This window comes from Lagopus leucura, unplaced genomic scaffold (genome assembly GCF_019238085.1).
Source record: "Lagopus leucura isolate 7727_CA_CO unplaced genomic scaffold, USGS_WTPT01 Super-Scaffold_100157, whole genome shotgun sequence".
In the NCBI taxonomy this organism is placed as follows: domain Eukaryota; kingdom Metazoa; phylum Chordata; class Aves; order Galliformes; family Phasianidae; genus Lagopus; species Lagopus leucura.
Genome location: NW_024962334.1, coordinates 15,471,024 through 15,495,488, shown reverse-complemented (window position 1 = coordinate 15,495,488; position 24,465 = coordinate 15,471,024). Strand labels below are relative to the sequence as shown.

Sequence of the window (24,465 nt, the reverse complement as noted above, 5' to 3'; positions counted from 1 at the left end):
CCAATACTCTTAGCTATAATTGGGGCCTAGAGTATAAGTGATTATAAGCAAGTTCATTCAGTCACAGCATTCCTGGCATAACTGGAAGATAATGAGTGCGAGACATTAATTTTTCCCATAGCATCCTTCTGTTGCTTAACAGCTAAAGACTTTTTTCATCTTTTAAAATACAGCGCCAATTGTGATATCCCAGTACTAAAATGACAGATGTAATCCTTCTAGTTATATTAACTTTATTTAGCTATTTTTAATTTCATATATTTTTATTTTAAAATAAAGATGTATACTTTTCAAATACAATATTCCTTGACATGGCCATTTCTTTTTTTTTCTTCCAGTTCATTTCAGATCACCATATTCATACCATTTGCTTACCAACCTCTCACATCAGCTTTTACAGCAGCTTTCAAGAAGGTAACCGATTTCATGTTTCAGAGCAATGATGAACCTTCAGAACAAAGGTTTAAAGCCAGAGATAGTTGGAAAAATGCAGATAGTGTAAAAATATAAATATATATCCCTCCCACAAAAATACCATCTCTCTGGGTCAGAATAGAATAGTCATTCTTTAACATTTAATATAGAATTTAAGAAAATATCCCTGAACCTATTTGTTTTTCTGAGTTCATACCCAACCATTTCCCTGCAGGCTGATTTCACACTGTTATTCCAGTGAGTGACTGTATTTTCAGTGAAATTATCTGTTTCCTTGTGCTTTAGGTTTCCTCCCAGCCCTGGAGTGTTACTGTATTATGAAATATAGTGACACATTTTGTTTTTATAGTGCTTTCCACAGTGAATGTATTGATAGGTAAGTGTAAAGTGTCTTCTATTTGCTAGCTCCTTTTTCAGCTACTGTGGATATACCCTTGTCCAATCACATCCTTTTTCAGCTACTGTGGATATACCCTTGTCCAATCACATTGCTGTGCCAGTGTTTTCTCTGACATATATTTAGTATAATATCTTTGTGCTAACATTCCAGGGTCATTGATTTTGTACTGACCAAAAGGGGGTGGAACAGCAAGGCACAGAAAATCCACTATACATTCTAACATTTAGTCTTTATCTTTTATTAGGTAGTGAGTAAGAGACATAAAAAGAACTGAGTCTGTTTACAGCTGAAATTTAAAAGAGACTTGTGTGAACAAAAACTTGTTCCATAGAGCACTGTGACAAAAGAGGTCCAAGAAAACTTAAGGTGTCATTGCGAATTAGCTCATGTAAGTAGTTGGAATGACACTCTTTTTATTTCTACCAAAACTTTTATTAATTCTGCATTTAGTACTGTGCCTCCATACATGCCACAGGCCACATTATGAAAGGATCAGCCTGTTGATTTTGGTGGCATCATGACAACATGGCAGGATATACAGCAGGTGCCCACGTACCGTAAGGCCGTACGTAAAAGCCTATAGGATATTAGTAGGTCTCCCTTTCTCCTGTCTGCATTTCCTGGGGAAAAGATTTTCTGCTCAGGCCTCTCCCACCCCAGCCCTCCCTCTGGTTGTTCTGCAAATGTTTTATTACATAGGCTGTTACAGAAAGCTCTGCAGATACACGGTGGCTGAAGGAGCACATTTGGAAAACCAGTGCCCTACTTGAGGAAGAATCTGCACACAACTGGCAATGGCACTACATCTTCTGTAAAAAAAAAAAAAAAAAAAAAAAAAAAAAGGAAGGTTGAAACTAGTTTTAAAGACCAAGCCTAAGAGTTTTTAAAGAGAAGTTTCACCTGACAACACAATGTTTATGTACCCACATAAGTGGAAAGATTTTCTAAATTCTGAGTGATTAGCACAGGTTTTGAAAGCTGGCGTGCCTCTGTACTGGGAGCTGTAGAGTAGGGAGCCCTTTTAGATGTCAGCCCCCAGTTATTTCGGTGCCTAAACTTTACTCATTCTTTTCTCTTTTTTGGAAACTGGGCAAAATAATCCAGCTAATAACCAGCCCTAACGCATCTATTTCACATCTATTTCATGGCTACATTGGAGTGAATTAAGTATAACCAAAAGCCTACTTCATTTCAAGGCACAAACATTTGCAAATAAACTCAATGAAAAACATATACATAATATAGAAATTATTTTAATAATTCTAGATAAATAAATGCATCTCTTTGGAATTCTTTGGACACAGACATCCATGGAACCTCTTTCTCTCTTTATATATATATATTTATAAAATCTATATGCAGAGAGGTTTAAAAAATGGCAAATACCAACATATATGGAAGGCTCACTGATGAACTGCAAGTCAAAAGTGCTGTATATTCCCATCCTCTATATCTCCCACCTGTCCATATTAACCACAGGCAGTATTATATAGCAACCGCGTGGTCAATATTTTGCATTACTACCATTTAACAGAATTTTTTAAATCATTTCCCAATCTAAACTTAAATTATGTTTTTAATTTTTATTCCATCTAAATGTATGGTAGGCATTTCACTTAGCTACACATCAGAGTGGTCACAAGTGATTCAAGCAACACACTCTGTAATATTAATAGATACTTTTCAGCTCTCTATGGGAAAAAGCAGGCAGCAAGAATCAGATTCAAGACAACTATTTTTTTTCTCTGCTGTTTGTTACTTATCACATAATGACCCACATGTGAAACTCAATGGTTATATAATTATTTTATATAGTAGATTTTCTGTTTATAAGTTATTTTTCTTACTCTAACATATATACAATATATCTATATATAACCCTGATAAATCTTATTTTAAAGGGACACAGTCAACCCCTTTAAGCCTCACAGTAGACATATAAGGCTTTACGCTGTCCATACATAATGGTCAGCTACAGAATTCAAGGGTCCCTTCAGCTCCTAAAGGTTGTATTTGTTCCAAACCCACAATGTGCAGTTATCTCATAATATGTATCTTGTGTTGCTGTTTACATTTTATAGGTATACTAAAACATTTTATATCACATCAGTAGGAAATAAAACAAGAGAATAAATCTGTTTCTAAAACTAAGCCTACTGCAAAAAAAAAAATATTACCTGTATCTACAGACACTCCCACTGGTATGATATAAAAAGAATATGTGCCATTCTCAGGATGAAATTCTGGCTACACTGCAGTCAGGAGGAATTTTATACTGACTTAAATGAAGCCAGGATCTCTCTCGATATTAATTTGCTAGGTATGACTATGCATAACCCACTTGTGTCTTCCCTCTGCTCAACACTGAAGTGTCAGGCCTGTTTCATAACAAGACTGTATTTTTTGCTATCCACTGGCCTTAAACTTTGAACAGTACTGTATGTATTACAGTTTGGAACTGTACACATATGATCTCATTTAAATAGAAGTTTGACCTATTCTGTGTACAGCATTTGATTTATTTTTTTTTCCCACTAAATTTTCTTGATCATTTATCTTATCTTAACCATAAATTACCTTCATGCCCATTCTTCAGCAGGTGAGGAAAACAATTTTTTTCTCACCAGGAACAACTCCATATTATTGTCTTTTTGTGTGTGTGTGTGTGTTTTGTTTTTTGTTTTTTTTTTGTGACATATTTTGTTCATTTTAACTTTTGCAATGCAGTTAGAAACCTAGTGGCATAGATAGAGACACAATACTACTGTTTTACAAGACATCTATTGTATCTACTTTTGTTCAGATAAATACCCAGTAACCGCTGATTTGGCAAGAGGATTGGTAAGGTACTACTATTCACAGTGTTTCTTTTCTTTTCCTTCTTTAATCTACAGAATAAAGTATTTTATGTACATTGGAACCAGTTAATGCCCTTCAGACAAATTTGTAAGTTGTTTCATAAAGCAGGAAAGACATTGCAGGGAAATATGTGCCAAAAAGCACAGTCAAAAGGCTTCATAAGTTTTATATATCACTATATCAATGCTGGAGATCAGTTCTAAAACGATCAATACTTAAGAGGAATGCTCTCATCTGGAGAAAATACTGCCCATTCCCCCATTTAGAATTTGTTCAGTTCTCTATCAAAAGTCCTGGCTCTTCATATATGCTTTAAACTATAAATAAACACTGCATAGTTCAATGTTCTTGGTTTTCTTTTTTGTTTGTTTTGATTTGAAAAATTATTGCAGTACAATTATTTCCTGTTTGGAGTTCAGTAAGGAGCAAACAGCACAGGAGTATGGGTGGTCCGTATAGGCCCCGGAGCTGGTCGTAGGAGTGCTGGAGGAAGTGCTGAAGTCTGGAAAAGGGTGGCTGCTGGGGCGGTTCGAAGACTGAAGGGGGAATTCACAGCCACAGCAGCAGCTGCTGCTGCAGCTGCTAGTGGATTTGGTAAGATTCTTGGAGCCATAGGCTTTGAAGGTTCCTTTGAAAATACTAATTTTACCTGTGAGGAAGAGAGAAACAAACAACAGAGAGAGACATAATTTGTTCATATTAGCTGCATGACAGGAAGCTTGACTGAAGATTATAAGAGAAAAATCAATTAAGAAAGGCTTTGTTCTGGTTATTGATTCCTTGAGCTGTAGGGTTGTGACGAGTTGCAATCTCACACATTCAACAAGGGAAGAATTTGGTAAGGGACAAATAGTTCCAGCGTTCCCTTGGTTGTGGGCTCATGCCTTACCTCTGAAACATTTAATTTGATATGAGCTGAGAAATCAAAGCAAAACTAAAAGAGTGTTGGGCAATCTTCAGATAAATTAACCCACATGTACACTATGAAACTAAATAAGAAAGAATTAGCCATCAATTAAGAGATTTCCATCTGGACAGTTTTGTGACAGAGACCAGAGCAGAACCAATACATATCATTCTCCCTAGTGTGAGAAACATTAAAAAGCTACAGTTGTTTTCAACATTACAATCAAAGTTCTGCTTAAAAACATGATGAACATCTAGATTCTTTTTATTAAGTGCAAACACTAACAACAGACAAATAAACAAAGCTCATCTTGTACCAGTTATGAAAATCTCTTAAATGCATTTCCTTTGTTAAAATAGGTGATGGACTCTATGGATGTACTGCCTTCTGTCACGTGTCATCTTATTGTGTATTCAGAATACTGTCTTTAGAAGGAAATGTCAGAAATAACTTTTCATTAACATATTGTGCAGTATTATAAATATTGTGAAATATTTAAACAGTACTGTAATGAAAAACTCTTTCTTATATCAGTTAATGTAGTGCTAAACTATGGGTTTTTTTTGTTACTGTCACTGAGGCTTTCGCTTTAAATATTTATAAATTATGACTCTTACTCAATACCAAATACAGTTTAGAAAATTCTTAGAGTTTCCAAAAAGGAAATAAATAAGCTCAAGATTTCCCCAAATTAAATGAAAATACAGGTTCATTATTATTTGATTACATAAGAATTTATGCTTGATATTCATACAAATGAATATCAGAGTAGTCTATAGATTTCTGCAGATTTTAATGGGATTTTAAGCTTCTAATGAGAAGCCAGAAGCCTGAATATTTTTGTTTTGATTTTATAACTCTGAGATGAGGATAGAGAACTCATCAACTGACAAAAATCCCATCAACTCTGATGAATTCTGGGTACGTTTGAGTCCTTGAAGGTCTTGATGTCCTTTGCTTAGAATATATACCTGAATATATGAAGTTGCATATAGAAATTGAATATATGTACCATTCTGTGATGCATCTCAGTCTAGTACCAACACTCTTCACTCATGGAGGAAAAGTTTCTCATCCTTGGATTGAAAGAGATTTTCAAATAATTAACTTGCACTATATCAGTCTAATACTCAATACTCAACACTGCCATTATGAGAGACTAGTCAGAAAGGAAGGACAAGAATCATCTGACATGTACCATCAGCAAGTTTTGTCACTACATTATCACTGTATGGAAAAATTATTTATCTGTTGGTTCCTTATCAACCAGATTGATACAGAATTTTTATTTTTCCTAACATGCATTGGCAACTTTGCAGATCTTAAGGTCCTTTAAAGCTCTGAAAAAGATATTCAGAGTTTAACATCCTCTTAACAGAGAATAAAATAGGCACTAGATCCTACAAAAGTCAATGATCTTAACTCCTTGATCAGTGTTATACACAAGCTGTCTTCTCTTGCTTAATGTCTGACTTTTTCCTCCTTCCATTTTCTTTAGTGCATTTCTTTTCAGCCTCATTTAGAAACTAAATAAATGAGTTAATAAAGAAATAAATAAAATAACTGAGTACAAAGTACGAGAAAAAACAACCCAAAGAGTAGGGTTATGATTGTTGTCTAGAATTCCATTCAAGGGTGTTTTCCCTAAGAACTATCTTATTGCAGAAAGTTTGGACTGTCAAATGCCTGGTAGCTTCTTTCTTTCTAGTGTTACATTTTGTACTTACTTGACATTTGTAATTTGAAGAAATATGAGCTAAGTCTCAACATTACAAGATTTTTTTGAACTGTGAGATAGTGCTGTGGGAATTCATAAAGCTTTCTTCTCTGAAGCAGTATAAATGATATTGAAAATATGGCATTGCAGAGCTGTTGGTCTAGAAATGCTAAGAAAATGTAGTATGTCCTTTTCTTAACTTCCATAGGAAGAAAAACAGGTGGTGCTCATTCATTTGTTGTCATAAAGAACAAAGATCCTAGGTGACTTCATGTTAAAAGGCTAGAACAATATTGCCATTCTTAGAGAAATTAGAAACTTCTAACGAAGTTGAACAGACTTTCACTTTATTTATCAACATGGTTCTCATTTCAAGATAGCCGTAATAACTGTCACAATATATACAGTATAATGCACAGTCATTTCAAATCTCCTACAAGTAGTAATTAACATACAGATCAAGATTAAATAAGTAAAACTTACTGAACTCTTATTTTACAGTGAAGTAAAATAAGGTCCAGTAAATGACTTGAAAAATGTAATGAAAAGCAAAGTTAAACTCTAGAGTTCATAAAAAATACTTACATTAAAAGAAATCTTTGGCCTGTTGCCATGCAAATCCATACATCAAGTGACAGTTATTTTGGTGTTTTGTTTTGTTTTGTTTTAATTCAAAATCAAAAAGGACTAAATGTTCTACTATGGATATCAGCTTGCTTACTGCAAACTCATTTTCTTCCCTTTAAAATCATTTGGTCTTTTTGCTCATCTCTGGTCTGACTTGTGAACTATGAGCTCTTTAGAATGAGGCAGTAAGAAAAGGACACACTGATTTTATCTAGTCACCAATTGAATGGCCTTGGCTGGAGTTCTCAGAAATCACCATTACATAAATTGTTAAATAGGCAACTGTTTACAACAACAGTAACAAAATAGTTATTTTCATCCCCGGGGAAACAATTTCCTAAAGGAATACAAATTCTGAAAGAAACTCTAGTGATTCTGTATCCTACTTTTCTAATTATAACTTTTCTATTTCTTTCAGTATATCTTATTTGTAGTGGAGCTGTTGGTCTCCCAGGTGAATTAGAAAAACCCCCGTGAGACTATTTCCCTACTAGTGAGTTCACCAAAATGATGCAGTGTATTATTCCATAACATCTATGAAATCTCCAATGCAACTAACAGCGCATGGATATACTACAAAAAAGGTCTGCCCCAACAAGGACAAATTCTATCTGTCAAGAAAAGAATTTAAGTTCAGCTAACAGAGAACTGTACTCTCAAAGAAGAAAGTTCTGTATGCTGCATGCGTTAGAGAAGATGGACAGTGATTAAGGAGTGAATCTGTATAAGGTCAATGAATCAACACCCTCACCCTGCCAAAATCATCTATAAATCCTTACAAAGCACCGTGTCACATAAAACAATCACACAGTTGATCTAACAGAGATAAAAATCAGATGCTCCACTATCCCACCTATGATATAAACTGTTTCTTGATTAATGGCAGGAACTTAGCAGGGTTTTTATTAGAAAGTAAATATTATTTTCAGCTTTTGAAGCTAGCAAGAACTCTGTTTCACAAAGTTTATCCTGTTGGTTTGAAACGTGACCAGAACCATCCTGAAACTAAGAGTAATAAAATGAGAGATGGATTTTTGTTTTTACTGTTTCAATTGTTATCTGAATATTTTATAAATGAGGATAGAATGAAGTTTTAATGTTTTATAGAATTTTATAGTTATTTCAACACTATTGCACTTAGTGAACACTGGAAAAATGCTTGACATTTGCATGTTTCTCTCCTCACTTGCTCTCTTATGACCTTTAAAAGAGGCTTCTTTTCTAAGGTTATTCAGCGGAGCTACAAAAACAAGAACCCATGGGTTCATACCCTTCAAAGGAAATAAATTGTTTCCTGTGAGCTTTCATGCACTTCTTCAGACACATATTTCCATTGCTTATACTTACTTATTTTAAAGATTCTTCCACTCTCATTTTCTAAACTCTCAGTACTCAGCAGGATTCTGTGAATAACAAAGTGATTGGCTTACCCCTAGAGGATGTGTTCCCTTTTGGAGTTTGTTGTATGGGCTGTATTTAGGTTTAGGCGGCTTCCCAGCAGCTCTATCTTTGTGCCTTCTACTGCTTATGTGCTGTTAAAATACATAAGGGGGGGGGAGGGAAAAAAGTGATATTTCCTTAAGGGATCATTTTGAGCTCTTCCTGAATGCTCTCCACAACAGCATTATATGATTAATTCAATAATGATTGAGAATAGGGCCCGTTCCAGTTTGAGGAACTCCTTTGTACACCACGAATTAAGACAGATTTTCAGCAGTGCTCAGTTCAAATCTGCTTCCACCGTGTCACTGAATTTTTCACCTTTGTTAACTTCAACAGGACTTGAATTAGGTCAAAGCAAGAAAGCAAGAAAAATAATCTCTATAAAGCACCCATCAAATTCAATCTGCTAGTGATTGAGAGTTTTGGAAGAATGTTAGTACCACATTCTCTATTAAAAAAAAGAAAAAGAAAAAGCACAAAATTGTTTAAATCCCCAAGAAGACTAGAGATCCTCTTAAGATTTCAGTTGAAAATGGTTACATATTAAACTAAGTGATAGTGAAGTAAAATCACACAATCCATTATCTTCTTCATAAAATCTATTAGATTTTACAAGAATGACTTCACACAAACTTCACTGCTGTACTGGATGTAAAAGACCCTTTTCAGAGCTGTACTTTCACTTTGATTTTCATTCTCAAGAGAGTTCTTACAAAAAAAGACAAAGTACTGGACTTTTTTTCTAAAAAAGACAAGCATTGCCATTGTCCATTACAGAATTTATCTTCCTTCCTGTAAAGCTCCTTAACAAGTATTGAATTCCAAAAGGTATATGGAATTGAACAGAGCAAATGTTTTGCTCATCTGATGAATAACTGAACATAACCTAGTATAATTGCAATTTCGAGGTCACTCTTCTCAGTTCTGATAAAAAAAAAATCAAATCCTCACCATCCCACGTTTCTAAGTAGGCTATTCAATGTTCAGGGAAATACTGCCTACAACTACAAGGCAAATATCATGCAGTGTACTAAATGGAAGGTTTTATTAGCTCTTGACAACTGTAAAAGCCTAAAGATAATTGCAACACATTGCAGCTTACAGCTGCATGTATGTATGTAAGTCATATAAATAAATATAACTTTTGAGAAAACACATTGTATGAAGGAGAAAATCATACCCAAAATTAAACGTACAGCATAAGAACCAAATACAAAGGGAAAATTCTACAAGCTCCATTTGGATGTGAAGTGTTAGACTGACACATGCTGATTGTGTTGGTACTTTATTACCATGAAAATAAAGAATAGCCAAGGATTCACACTCTGCAAGGTAGCAAGGTAGCTGAGTACCTGTTTCAGTTGTGTCTCAGAGTTTACGTGCACATCGCATATTTCACAGTGAAATGTTTTGTTCTGAAGGCCTGTGTTTCCTTTATTCACAGGTCCTTTGCCTTTTACGCCTGCCCGGGGAAAGGCTTTTATGGTTCCACTTCCATTCCGAGCTTCCAGCATAGTTTTGTGCTTAGTCCCTGGAGACATTAGAAATGGGAAACAGAAACAACTTTGGCAATTTGGTTGCATTCATTGTTTTGTTTTCTTTCTAGAAGAAAATCATATGAACCTCAGCTTAGTGCTACATGCTATCCTTGGAATATGCCTGTGTTTGTCAGTATCAGATTAATACTTATGTAATGGTATTTCAAATCTGATATTTAATTATTAGATTACAGTTCTGTAGGTAGAACAAAGCAGCCACACCAATAAGTACTGGCACAATCAGGTGTCCTGATGTGAAGTTAAATGTGTGTGACTTTTCTCATTAACTCCTGCTGCTAATAAGACCTGAACTGTAGTTGCAAAGGAAGAATAATTTAGTGATTAAAGGTGCAGTTGCCTTTGATTTGTAGTCCTTCTGAATGGATTGATAAAAAGTATGCATTAGGTAGCTTACACTTAAATTTGTAATTAAGTAATTAGTTGTCAAACCGCAAAGGGGCTGAGGTTCCTGGCAGAAACCTGGACCTGAACAAAAACATGTGAGAAACATGGAGGTGAGAAAAATGCACTTGCATTTCTTATTAAAATAAAGGTTGGACAGAAAACATTTGTGTCTATTGCTGTACCTTTAATCAGACCAAACAATTTCTTACACTGTTGACTTCTATGTAGTTTGTCTGTGATGATAATGGACTACTACAAATTGCAGATTTAGTCTTCCAGTGATAATCTGTATATGAATCACCTTCTACCCTTTTCCAAGTATGCATGTGTGTGACCACACACAGTTTAACAGCATAGAAATTAAAGCTTGGAGGTTTGTAACTGTTACAATAAAGTTTTGGCTCTCAAGTGAATCAGAAAAATGTTTAGGGTCTAACCTTAATAGGAAGGAAGACATACAGGTAAAATAAGTACAACTTGATGAGCTTTTAATTTTCATCTGTCGAAGATCTAGTATACAGCAAATGCAGCATTCAAAACAGACTAGGCTTTGATTTTCATGAATACCAACAAATTATCATTTCCTTTTTAATTTAAATGTATTCTATAGGCATGTAAACTTCCTTCATTTTTGATTAAAATTATTTTTATTACATCATGAGACCATTTATCATTTTTATGCAGGTATATTAGCAGTCTCCAAATTTCAAACTTGAAACCCTCTATCTCTTAACTCTGTTCATCCTGCTGTCAGGCAAGCACTGACATCCAAAATCTGGACTTTTTCTGTAGAACTGTTATAAATGCTCACTGCCACCATATTAAATTACAAGATATTTTAACTCTGTCTACCACAAAGTCAATCAATAAAATGCTTAAAATAGTGACTATGGATCACGGCTGACTACTGCTGGAACTTACTGATGTTACTAACTCTAACAACAAGAAAAGGTTTAAAAATTAAGAAAGGCAGAATTAAGCAACTACCCATTCAACTCTCATGCACCAGCAACTACCAGTTTATGAAGACAGAGGAAAAATATACTACCAAGTTGTTGACAGACAATATGGGGCCAAAATTCTAACTATCACTGAACTCTGACTGACTCTGCCTCTTTCAGCCTTAATTTGTTAGATTTCAAACAAAACTAATGGCATTCATATTCAGTTTGCTAGCTGGCACAAACAAAAGTATGCAAACTCTGAACACGCAAGGTAATGAAGCATGAGCTGTCATTTAGCTCTATAAGGTTTGGAATCTGCAAAAGCTAAAATGTAAGAAAATGGGTAGCTTGCATGCATAAAAAAAAAAAAAAAAAAGCCCCATATTGTCTGTCAACAACCACGTCACACATTAGAAAAGACTATATGCCTGTCTTTTTATTCTTTAATAGTTAATGAATTCCATGTAATTGCCAGCTTTCTGCCACCTCTTTGTCCCCTGCTGCAAGAGATCTAAACTATTCAGGGAAAGATAATTGCAGAGCTCTTGAGACAGAAGGGAAAAAAAAAAAGAAGAAAGCAAGCATTGCTCCATCTCACCACTGTTGTGCGCCTCCAGTTGCGAGGCAGAGTTGACAGCGACTTTGCATAGTGAACAGTACAGCAGTCTTTTTGCTTTTTCTTCCTCAGTCTCAACGGAAGGGCATGTCGTGCTGCTAGTGGCTGTCGTGGGGATTTTCTCCACTTTAGAGGTGATCTCTGTTGTCATAACACTGCTCTTCCGGATTTCCACGGTTGTTGTCGTTGATATTGCTGGTGTCCCTGCGGTAACATCTGTGGGCGGAGGGAAAAGATGTAAGGAAACAAAATAAGAGGTTGTGACCTCTGATGTTTGCTTACTTGCATCACAGCACTGTAACTGCCCAGAAAGCCAGATGCTGGTGATAGTATAACTAAAAGCAATGAACTAAATCTGATCTTATTCTTTCATTTTATATGATTACTCCCGTGTACCAAAATGCCACATACTGTCTCCTCCATTCTGCTAACACACAGTAAGTACAGAATTCATAAACTGAAAAGATAGGTTGTTGAGACTGTACTGTACCACTGAGAGATAATTCACCAAAAGTGGCTGTATAAATTAGCAGCATAATAGTAGTAAACATTTAAATGCAGCACTTCAGGCACATAAACTGCCACAATACTGTATAGTACTTACACTGATTGATAGGCCAAGCTAAATTTTTAATATTCTGTACTAATAAAACTGGAATTAAAATAATGTTCTTGTTATCTGATAAAATTAAAAAAAAAAAAACCAACAAAAAACTTCACTTAGTATCAACCAAAACTATTATCAAATGAACTAAAGTAATTATTAATACACAGTATACATTTATCCATGCATCCCTATTATTACATACCAGTAACATGTAATAATAACAGTAATTAAAACAAAACATTCTGTATCTAATACCTCCAGGAACACTAAAAACAACTGTGTTGGTGGTATGTTTAGAAAAACTGTAAACATGTGAGATATCTAAAACTTCAGAAATCTCATGCCTGCATTTGAGAACACATGGTTTTTCTGTAGCTTTCTATTCTGGAAGAGAGAAAACACACAATATTGTGGTTTGAATAACATATAAATGACATTTTGTGCGAGTCCTAAACATCCATACTCAATATTATCAGTTACCCCAGCAAGCTCTTCAAGCCTTCAGATGAGTTTGGTTTCCACTAGATAAGTTGTACAAGAGGCTCCATCCTTGCCAAGGACACAAAAACAGCTATACAAATCCTGAATTCACCAAGAAGCTTATAGCCTAAACTTTTACAGGATTCTCACAAACCTCTTTCCATCCCATTTTAGAGCCCAAGTACTGGGGACACAGATCTCTCTCACTGAAAAATGGAGTCACAGAATTACAGAATCACAAGAACTGGAAGGAACTCCTGGAGATCATTTAGTCCAACCTCCTCGCTAAACCAGTTCCCTACAACAGGCTACACAGGATAGTGTCCAGATGGGTCTTGAATATCCCCAGAGAAAGAGACTCCACAAACCTGGGCAGCCTGTTCTAGAGTTTCACAAAGGGAGAGAGAAGAAAAGGCAGGGTAATATAATTTGGTAGCTAGGTACTTAGCAGGGTATAGGACAGTAAGACTAATCACTGAATCAGTGCAGAAGATAGCAAGTAAATTACAAGAGGAAAGAAGTGACGGAGCCATTCTGCCCTTTAAGAAAGACCAAGATTTGCAGTGCTTTGTTTCGTCATACTAGCCTACTGAGTAGCAGCTTACCTCGTAAGAAATCTTATTTACTTTACTGAGACACTCCTGTGGTTAGGTACTTTCCAAAACAGACAGCTCACACATCCTTTGCTGTTAGTGGTGCTCTGTCTGTAATATGCTTTATTTATTGCCATCTATTACAATAAACAAAATAACTATTCTTTGGATTATAGATCTCAGTATGCTTTGTGATGCAGGAGGGACACATTAACTGATGCCCGCAGAGGTATATTTCAGATTAATACTGTTCAACAATTTCATTAATGAAGAGCATGCCTATTAATTTACCAGACAATAGCAAACCGGGAGGAAAAGCAAACGCAATAGGAGACAAAATTCAAAACAATTTTAACACATTGGAAAAACAGTCCAGAAAATTAGATACTTTTCAGTAAAGACAACTGCAGGAATCCACACTCAGCAGGATTAATGCCACCTATTAAAACAGGATGAAGATCAACAGCCCAGTAATGGTATTTGGAGGATTTTTTTCTTTTTTTTTGTTTTTGTTTTTGTTTTTCTCCTGTTTGTTCTGTTTGTTTATTTTTTAAGAAAAAGTTTTCAATAGGGGATAACAAGACAAACACATACCACACAAACTATGGTGTTATGAATAAGGTACCTGTCATACTGAAAGTGCAAAGTGAGAGATGTGTGAAGGTTTTTTTTCCTTCTTTAATCAGAACTGGAGGCCCTGCATCCAATCTGGGGACTGCAAATGCCACATTAACAATAACTTGCTCTGTTTTTAATTCAGCAGCAATACAAATGTAAACCAACGCAAGGAGGGTTGTAAGAGAGGAAGCCAAAACAAACTAGAAGTTTACAAAACATGGCCTACTAATATAGAACATGAAGGGTAAACAATGACAACATTTTTTCAGATCTGCAGAAGGTAACTAAAAATAAGAGAAAAAACTCTTCTCCCTGATCCCTCCTAATAGGACATGGACTATTGGATTACAGAGAGGGAGACTTAGATTAGACATCAGGAAATTCTCTCTAATATTAAAGCCTGTAAAGCCTTAGAATATCCTATCTACAGAGATACTGAAATATTGCCTGTTGGAGGATTTGTAAATGGTTGAGCAAACATCTGGGAAAACAACCCAGTTAGCAGGAATAATTTACCTCTGAGGAAACTTCTAGTCCTGTCAGTTTCTATAATCTGTGTATTTTGTGAGGTTTCTATGTATGCTCCCAAAATGTTTTAGAAATTATTGTTTATAAAACCCAAAGGCTGCATTTGTGATGTGAATAGTCTCCCAAGCATTAAGGCATAGAGCAAAAGTTCCTTGTCACTCTTTAATGAGAATGTTTTTTTTCCTGAGACTGAGTCTGGATGTGGTTCTATTCTGAATGCACTGAGACAAATACTGTTGCAGAGCATTCTGTTCTTATTTTTTAATATTTTATGGAATAACAACAGTGTTTCAATAGAAAATAATATCTTGAAATATTAAGCCTTTTGTTGGGAAAGTGATGAGTAAATGAAGCCTTTGTATGTCTGTCCAGAAAATTAATTTAACTACTCACTCCTTCTCCATTTCAGAAAACATGTGCTAACGCTTGCGTTCCTTGAGTTGAAAGATGCAGCAAGTGTATCAAAACCCCACTTTCAGTAGTGCATAACATTGCTTTCTAAATTCCTGTTTCTCCGTCCTAGGACTACTGTACAGTAGCAAGTCTAGCTACGCACTTTCCTTTGAAAAGGAAGGCAGAAGGAAGGTAGAAGTAGAGAGAAGGAAGGAAGAGTGAAAGAAGGCATTAACATTCTCTAAAAATTGATGGCAAGGTTGGTGTTCATTCTAATCTTGCAGGAAATTAGATACATACGTCAATCAGCATTATCAGCTTTTCAGTACAAAGGTTAGCATGCCTTAAGCAAAATATAAATAATCATTTCTTTATTTCACCTAGGAGAACCTGCGGCAACAGCCAAAAAAAAAAAAAAAAAAAAAAAAAAGCTTAAATAGTTGCAGTTTTTGTTCTGCTTCAAATATACGTCCTTCTGTATGTGTGTTGATTGTATACTTCACGATTAAAGTGAAAAGAAAATACAATCATTATTTTGATATGTGTAAAAGCATTATTTTATACAAAAATTAAACTACAAGTGGTAATTGTCATCATCATATTCTCCAACTATCAAAACCATAATTATTCAGAGCATATATCCTAATATATCATAATCCTTCCAAAATACACCCTTTATAAATACATCATATATATCAGTAATGCAAACACATTAATGACATCAAAACATAAAGGAAAACCATTCATGTTTGCCTTGTAAATGCTATGACACATTTAAAGATGTAAAGCTCCACCTCCTCATATAAACTACAGAAGTTACAGGGAATACATTCTAAAAACTGTCAAGTAAGCTTAAAAAGAGGAAATTCTTAAAAAGAGGAAATTCTTCTAATCTAACCAGTGTATCTTTGTATATATTATTCTATTGCCACCTATACAGTTTAGTATCCTAAATACAGAGAGCAGCATTAAAGGTATAAGGGATAAAGCGTGGGGGGGGGGGGGGGGAAAGGCATTGGAACTGATGCTTTGAAGACTGAATCAGCATTTTTTAGCATTGCATTATGACAGTGCTTTAAGTGTTACTTCAGTAATAAATTATCTAAAACCATGCTGGAAATTCAATTGGAAATTTGTTTCTGGTGATGCAAGCTTACAGAACTGTGCTATTTTCATAACAGGAGCCTCCAGCAAATATTCGCTATTGCAACTGTCACTGTGTGACTTTGGCATAGAAGCATATTGCTAATATTGCGTGGAACTGAATTCCAGCAGCAAAAAGAAAAAAAAAAAAGAAAAAAGATTTCAGGATGAATAAGAATCCATTTATGCTACAGTTCTTAATATAAAACAGACTAAACATTAAAAATAATTTTAAAAAATCATTAAAAACTAATCTGACTCACTAGAAAACAATCAAATATTTATTTTGACAAGAAGATAAAACCAGAAGTAAAACATTTAGTGAGAATTGTCTCCTTTGGGTTGTACAGATACCATAGTTCCAGAGGAAAACTGCAAGTATGTGATTAAGGTGCTTTTAAGTAAGCAAGATTAATTTTATATCCATCTACAAAACTCATGATATTTCTTTAGGCTGGAGAAACACAAAATTACACCAACTTATGTTTTTCTTCTGAGTATGTGAAAGTCCCACTTGTCAGTTCCTACTACTAAGAATTTCTTATCCTAAGACTATAAATAGACTTACAGAGAGAAAACTGCATTGACTTCAAACAAATCACAACTATTTATGAGCTTATTTTTGATTCCACAATCTCAAGTGGCATGCATTTAAAAATATCTGACTTAGCACTTAACTCATGCATTCTGGTCTCATTTCAATCAGTGTTGCCCTTAGCATAAAAGGATGGACAATTTGGCCCATAATGCTGCCCATGACGCAAACGAAAACAAAATAAAATAAAATTAAAAAAAAAAAAAAAAAGCCATGAAGTATGCTGTTTCTTATGCCAAAGAGAACTTGATATGATGTATTTCATTGTACTGTAAGACCTCTTACGATCGCTAAAGCATTGCCATCTGGATTACTTGTTGCAATGTTCGTCAAGTAAAAGACCACTCAAGTACGGGTGCTTGACGCTGACATGTTCAAGAGTCTCAACGTTTTATTATCCTGCTTGCTAAGGACCAAATCTCTAGCTTCTTGGACTTTGTTGAAAATTCCATGCTTCATGTCCTCTCTGTTAATTACATCTGGAGATAGGATATTATTTCTTTTGAAACTATAAATATAACAGTGGGCTATATTATAAACAGAGTACCAACTCAAAAATAACTACGCAATCAAACTTCTTTGTGCTTGGCTGACTTTCTGAATTCCTGTTCTTAAACATAAGCATGTGTGCTAGCACACTGGTTGGATCTGGCACTTAATCAAAACACTTTAGGGAACATTGACTCAAATGTATCAGCTCTTCCTCTTTTATATGTAAAGAATACAAATTGCATATTTTGTGGTTTATTGATATTTGGCTTACTACAATACATTGTACAGAAAATTCTTTCAGTATCATACTATGAAGATTCCGTTCATTATACTTAGTTTCACATTCAAAATCCTGATTCAATTTATTTTTAAAGATCTATTCTGACCCAAATGGTTATCTTTTACTTAGAGAGTCAGAACTGTTTTGTTTTGTTTTGTTTTTAATTCAGAAAATCCACACAATTTCTTCTTAAATACTCTATAGTGTGGGTTTTTCTTTCTTTCTTTTTTTTTTTTTTTTTTTTTTTTGTTGTTGTTGTTGTTGTTGTTTTGTTTTTACATATAAGTTCTAATATCTGAACAACAGCTGTTTATTTCTTTACTTCATGGCAACATTTCCATCAGAGAAACAACACTAAATATTGGAATTCATGATATTTGTCTGATACTTTACTACTTAATGGACCACAATGGAAGGGGTGAAATCTCTGAAATAATGAACAAAGCAGTACATGACTAAACAGGAATAGAACACAAACATTTTTGATGGGGGGCCTCTTGTTTCTTAAACGTCAGATATTCATCTATTTTCTCTTCTTTCCCCTTTCACTGCCCTAGCTTAGTTAGCCAGTATCTTGCTAAAGTTCCTTGTTATTTTGATTAGTCTAGGTCTTCATTATGACTGCTCTTGATACTCAAAAATGAAAGGCCTAGTGTTTCAGATGTAGTGCCCAAGCATTTCTTCAAACAAACAGAACAAGGAGAACTGTAAATCTTTCCCAGGATCAGCATGAAAGCCAAATACTCAGAATTTTCCTGGTTTGTAACTGAAGAAGCAATGACCTCACTGTTTTGACCATTGCATGTTTTCTAACACTTAAATAAATCACATTATACACAGTATTCATTGCTTAGAAATGAAGAATGAAAAAACAAGTGGCCCTAAAACAAGTGGTTTCATTTTACTGAGACCTCTACTCCATGCTTCCCCATGACATGCTTCGGTGCAGATCTGATGGGAGTGAATCAGAAAATTGCATGTTTTGTGACAAAAGATGTCCTCAGAGAGAGCAAGAGTGAATAGAAAGTAGCAAACTTCATATAATTACTCTTCGGATTTTTTTTCTCCAGCTAAGCTTGAGTCAGCTGAGTCCTAAAGTGACCCTTCTTCATTAATTAGCAGTACACAATCTTCTAACAAAATTATACCTCATTTTTCCTAGCAGCTCCCTTGGTTTAGAGCACAGTTCATTAATCCTGAACAGGATTAACCGCAGAGGACAACTGCATTCCTAGTCAGGTTAATTGCACAGAGCTGGCAGCAGCAATAACAGCTGGGGGTAAAAACCTACGGAAAAGGAAGGAAAAAGGTAGGGAAATGTCACGCTGTGCCTGGGTTTTGGACTTTGGGTAAATGTAGCTGACAAAAATGTGTCTGGAAGGAAAGGAGACAATGAGCAGAAACTATTCTTGGACTATTTTAAGCAACTATTGGTTATGTCTGGATTTGGGAGCTGAGCTGTCCTTTCAGGTCTATTGCATTGATTTTCTCCTCAGTGAGGCAGAAGAATAATGGCCTTCACCAGTACGAGTAAAAGGGTCCTTGCACAAGGAGCTTTAGGGGGGGAAATCATGTTGCTCACTGAAGCTATTGTTGTCATTTAATTAATGAGACTCATGTAGTGAAAAATTCAATTTTAAATCAGGACAAAGTGTTTTCTCAAAGGGTGGAGCTTAGAGTCAAATTCAGAAGATTGTGTGGACTGGTGTCTCAGCAACCCTGCTAAAATAACATATTTTCTGTGTAGACACTAACTTGAAGGTTAAACATAAAGTGGAGTGAAAGATTTCATTTTAATAGCTAAGATTTTATACTGGAGGCTGCAATGTAAAACACTATTTTTAAGACAACAAATAAAACATGCACATGGTCGTTTGATCACAAATTGAAGGAAAGCTGCATTATCCTACATATAGATCACCCCGTTAGGCAACATCAAAGGCAATACTGGCAAACTGCCATCAATTTTATATCTGCACATGCTTCAGTAAGCATTTCCCAACTTTTAAGTAAAAGCAAAACAAATAAAAAAAATATATCTGTAGCAAATCTTAATCCATAAGCAAAAATTGTGCAGTGATTGTGTGTTACCACTAGAAAACAAGGACTTGGAAAACATTTTTTATAAGCTAAAAACCCGCTAAAGAAAAAGGTCTGTAAGACATACTGGTCAGATGAATTTGCCTTGAATGTACCTTTTTGCAGCATGGAGACTAACATTAGCACAGCCATTCCCATCCATACTGTTAAAATCTCTTATCTTCCCAAATCAGACGGTTGCACACAAGCTGCCTGTTGTTCCTTGGCAAATATTGAACTCCAGGGATATCTGAGGGATTTAGCTTTGGCCAGGAGTCATCTAGAGACAGCTATACCAGTGGAATTTATGGATGGTTGTTTTACTGTGACTGTGTCCAGGAACATCCCTGGCACCAGTGAGAATCACTAGTGCAGGCAGAAGTCTAAAATACGTTTTAAAATAGACTCTGGATGCAGCGTTCTTCAGTGAGAATCCAGGGAGGAACTTTTGTCTGCACCTATAACTTCCAATGGCTATTATCTCTCTACCCAAAGACCCCTTAGGGCTTTACCTCAAGCCATGTACTTGGAAGAACATGCTGTTGTTACCAAGATCAGTATGCAGTCATAATCTAGACTCATGCCTACTACTCCTTCTGCCCTCACATGTCTATGTGGCAGACCTAGAAAAGGAAGAAGCAACGATGATGTTGTTTTTCAGCTGGCACTATGAGCTACAGTGACGGAAGTGACCTTTAAAGGGGGCATTTCCTAAATTCTCAATTTCTGCAACAGATACAAAAATCAGACACAGTCCTTCTTAATCTATCAGAGATTAAGAATAATTTTTCACATAACAAGCAGACTGGCAAAGTCTATTTAAAATTTGATATCAGAAACAATTTACTGTGGAATCATTCTCTCAACGTTCTGTCACCACAAACAAAGAAGCACAGAGAAGTATAAAGAAGTTATTAAGGAGAGAAAATATATTGCTTTCACTGATGAAATGAAACAAGGAAAGAATGAGTGAACTGCACAGCAGATTGCATCAACTGCTCTCCATTTTAAGCAAAGTTTTGTTTTATTTTCTTCTGTGGCATTGGTTTTTGAGGGCTTTTATTTTATTACTATTTGAAGCAATTTAAAGCCTCCATCTAAACTTTAAGTTTCAAATCAGATTTATATTCCTAGAACCTAAAAGTAAATTTAAATAACTGGAATCTAACGCAGAATTTCTGAGAACTCTGACTTCTGACTGCCCTCATAAGTATAATACCTCATGGCTTTCTCCTGTCTCAAATCCAGGAATAATTAAAGCTATTCCCTTTACAGCAGCTTACTTCCTTTACTGGAGAGCACTGAGCTAGTAAATCTGTTTTTGGCAATAAACTAATGTTGTATCTAAAGCAGGGATTGTCAGAAACATCTGTTGTAACTGTAATTTCTTTCAGTAGAGGGAAGGCAGGGAAAGCAGTGAGAAGATACATTCTTTCAGACATCTATCTTGGGGTGTACCAGAAGTAAAGCTTGCAGCAGATGTGTTCTGAACAGCAATGGCTTTCTTAGAACCATATGCTCTTCTATACAATTTTGAGACCACAAATGCCTAAATTTTGGAGGAACAAATTTCAAAAGAAAATGATGAGAGAACACAGTGGCAAATATTAGTTTTCTTTTCCTTATTTTTAGAGTAAATGAGTGTTCTGATTCCTTTGCTATCCCATTTAGATTTTTAGCAGCCATCTTTGGTTTGATGCTTTTACAAGGAATGTCCCTTTGGCGGGCCACATAATTGTTGCTAACATATTTCATTAATTGACAGGTGCATCTCAAGCCTAGCAGTATCAAAGTGAGTGCCAAAGAAAGGAAACATCTTCCAATTTCAAGACAGTCTGTGAAAGGATCTTTTACTACATACACTTGCAATTAGTATGACCATTTATTTAACTTGCCCATGTGTCTCCATCAGTTTTCATTGCCCAAATTAAATGTTCTCTATATTATCTTCACCCGATCTACATATTCCTGTCTCCAAACCATCACAGATCACTTCTGGGCTTATGGATACATTTGAGCCATCAATGCAGCAACATCATTTAGAGAACTACTAGCTTAATTGCATTAGTCGGCAGAAGCAATATGTTAAGTAAACCACAGTGAGGTTGGATACCTGAATCTTGGACTAAGCAAAGAGTGAGAGAAACCTGCCCCCCTCAGTTCTCTGGTGAGTTACCATGTAAATTTTGTTCTTTGTAAGAAGAATCTGAAAGAACTTCCAGCAGGAAGATTATTGGTGCTCTGCTATCTGGGATGTACCATAATTTTAGCAGGCAAATGACACAGAAACAAAAATAGAAGATGGCTTTACTAGCACAAAGCTGTTTTGTTTTTCTTTTCTGGTGAATTACATGAATTATTTTGCAAACAAAGAGAAACAACAAAAATCACAAATATAATGGCACTGATCATAGATACCATTCCTAGTTTTAAATCTTACCAAATCACATATATTATTTGATTTAACCCATAGGTATAAAATAACTATAGGTTTCTTTGTTTGTGATAACAATGTAGCAAAGTAGTCCTTAAAAAAAAAATGACAGAGGAAGAGAGCAGCTTCATATTAATTAAAATTAGCATCAAATGGCAGCTCAAGATTAGCTTCAGCAAACATTTGCAGAATCTCAGTTTAAGCATTTAATTCTTGCTGTGTTTTGGCCTTCCTTTATGCAGGGTCTTGTAATATTAAAACCAAACACTCATTTAAAATAACCAAGAGTGACATAAATCAATATTAGTAGTGACATAGTTAATTTTGTTGGACAGTGTTGCCCAAGGCTTGCACTGGATAAAGTTTCTGTTGTGTTGAGTGACAGTAGCTATGTTTTAAGTGGTGTAATCCTTTGGCGATTGGTTGTAGGTGAAGTGAGAACTACAATTTGTTCAGAAGAAATGCCAAAGAAGGCCATTTGAATAAAAAAGCCTCATGGAACAGGAACAGTGCTGCTAATAATTTCAAATGGCTATAATTTTAATGGTCAGTCTTTTCACATTTTCTTGTTCAATAGGGGAGAATATAAATAATAATAATACAGCGTTTGTTTTTTTTATTAATTTCCTTTGTAAACACATATTTTCGTTCTCTACATGTGATACACCTTCCTTTATATGCTGGGCTTTTTGTTTTTCTTCCTAAAGTATAACACAGTAGCAACAAAAGTCGTTTCATCTTCCTTTCTAGAAGTGGCTACATATATTACACCATTTACAAGATCATACCCTAACTCCGTTTTTCCCTTTCTTGCAAAGAACAGTTATTCAGATATCACTCAGTCTAATATCATTCAGACCCAGCTTTCTCTCTTTGAAAAGAAACAAAATAAACTTTTCTGTATAGGAGCTTAATATCCTATAATGCTAGAACTTTAGTTTTCATTCAGCCATATCCTTCTCCTATGTGCAATATAACATAGAAAAAGGTATGACTGAGTCCCAGGAAGCCCCAATAACAAAAGCAGAAAATTACCCTCATTTAAGAATGTGGAATAGCAGCCTGTTTATGAATAACTGACTGCATTTTTCACATGCATTTTATGCAGCATCCAGAAGGGCCGAATAACTCAAGTCTTTTAGCCATTTTTAATTTGTTAATCATAAGACAAGTTTAAAGTATCACATATCTGGAACAATTAGATCATATTCCATGGTCACACTTTCACTCAGTTTATCATAAGTGACTTCTTTAAAATCCACTTTCTCTTCATAAAAGTAATATTGTCAGTACTTTTCTTGTGCCAAAAAAATTTCATCTCAACAGTTCCAATTCTAAGATCTACATGGAACAGAATACACAGAGAATGGGGGCACATAGTACCAAATGAAACAAAGACTTTAAACAAAAAAACTAATTTTACATAGTGTTTTGGGGCTTGATGGAGGTTTGTTGTTTGGTTGCTTGCTTTTTAGGTTAATATATTTGGGGCAGCTTTTTTTGGGCAAGGGGATGGGGAAAGTAGGAGAGAGGAAAGGAGTGCATTTTACCTTCTATGACTTATTACTTCCAAATATCTAGCAGATAGTGAAAAACATTATAATAAATATTTTTAAAATTTTCAAGGAAAACCTGCTGTACATAAAGAAATACATCAGTTATTTGCATGAAAAATACAGCATTATTAGCTGTGTATTAGTTTTCAAAAGTCTTGGAAAGAAGTTGTATTATGACCGCATTAGTAGAATAACAGCAGCCGCAAAAACATATTTTGGAATTCCCTTCAGTTTCTGCCGCACACAGTACAAGAATATCTTAGGATCTCCTTAGCACTGGAATGCCACATTAGACATGTTCTCAGAATTGTTAGGTTGATCCCTTAAGTATATTAAAAAAATAAATAAATTACAAGTGGCTTTACCTACGATCACTTTATATCATGAAGTTTCAGAAAAGTCAAAACAGAATGTAAAAAAATGACAGCAGCATTCTTCTGAAGCAAAACTTCCTCTATGACAGTCCCTGAAATTGCCATGTATACCATGAGATATAGATTTGGGCCTTTTGGACAGTTGTGGTGGTTTCATTTTTGAGAGCCTGAAATAATTCACACAAAATGTAAAGATTTTGGTGAACAAATGCCCAAGTTGATTGCTTTCATACTATGAGCATTAGCCACGTGGCCAGCAGATAGAGAGTTTGTTTAGCTCTCCTTCAGAAAAGTCTTCATCAGCTATGATATTATAAGCCAACTGATTACAGCAGTACTTGAGCTAATATACACACACTAGCATTTTTTTTTTTTTTTTTTTTTTTTTTTTTTTTTTTTTTT

At 35.1% G+C, this 24,465-nt stretch overlaps 1 protein-coding gene across 3 annotated transcripts in view; it reads right to left on the bottom strand.

Moving 5' to 3' along the window:
• Positions 1-213: 213 nt before the first annotated feature.
• The window catches only part of ZNF385D (zinc finger protein 385D), a 373,909-nt gene continuing 349,657 nt past the window's right edge, over positions 214-24,465 (bottom strand). For all 3 annotated transcript variants that reach the window (XM_042889198.1, XM_042889199.1, XM_042889200.1), the window contains 4 exons: positions 11,874-12,107; positions 9,741-9,919; positions 8,376-8,477; positions 214-4,343 (listed from right to left, as the gene is read on the bottom strand). In XM_042889198.1, the coding sequence (XP_042745132.1) occupies positions 4,110-4,343; positions 8,376-8,477; positions 9,741-9,919; positions 11,874-12,107 (749 nt within the window). In that variant the 3' untranslated portion in view covers positions 214-4,109. The remainder of the gene's footprint in view (positions 4,344-8,375; positions 8,478-9,740; positions 9,920-11,873; positions 12,108-24,465) is intronic.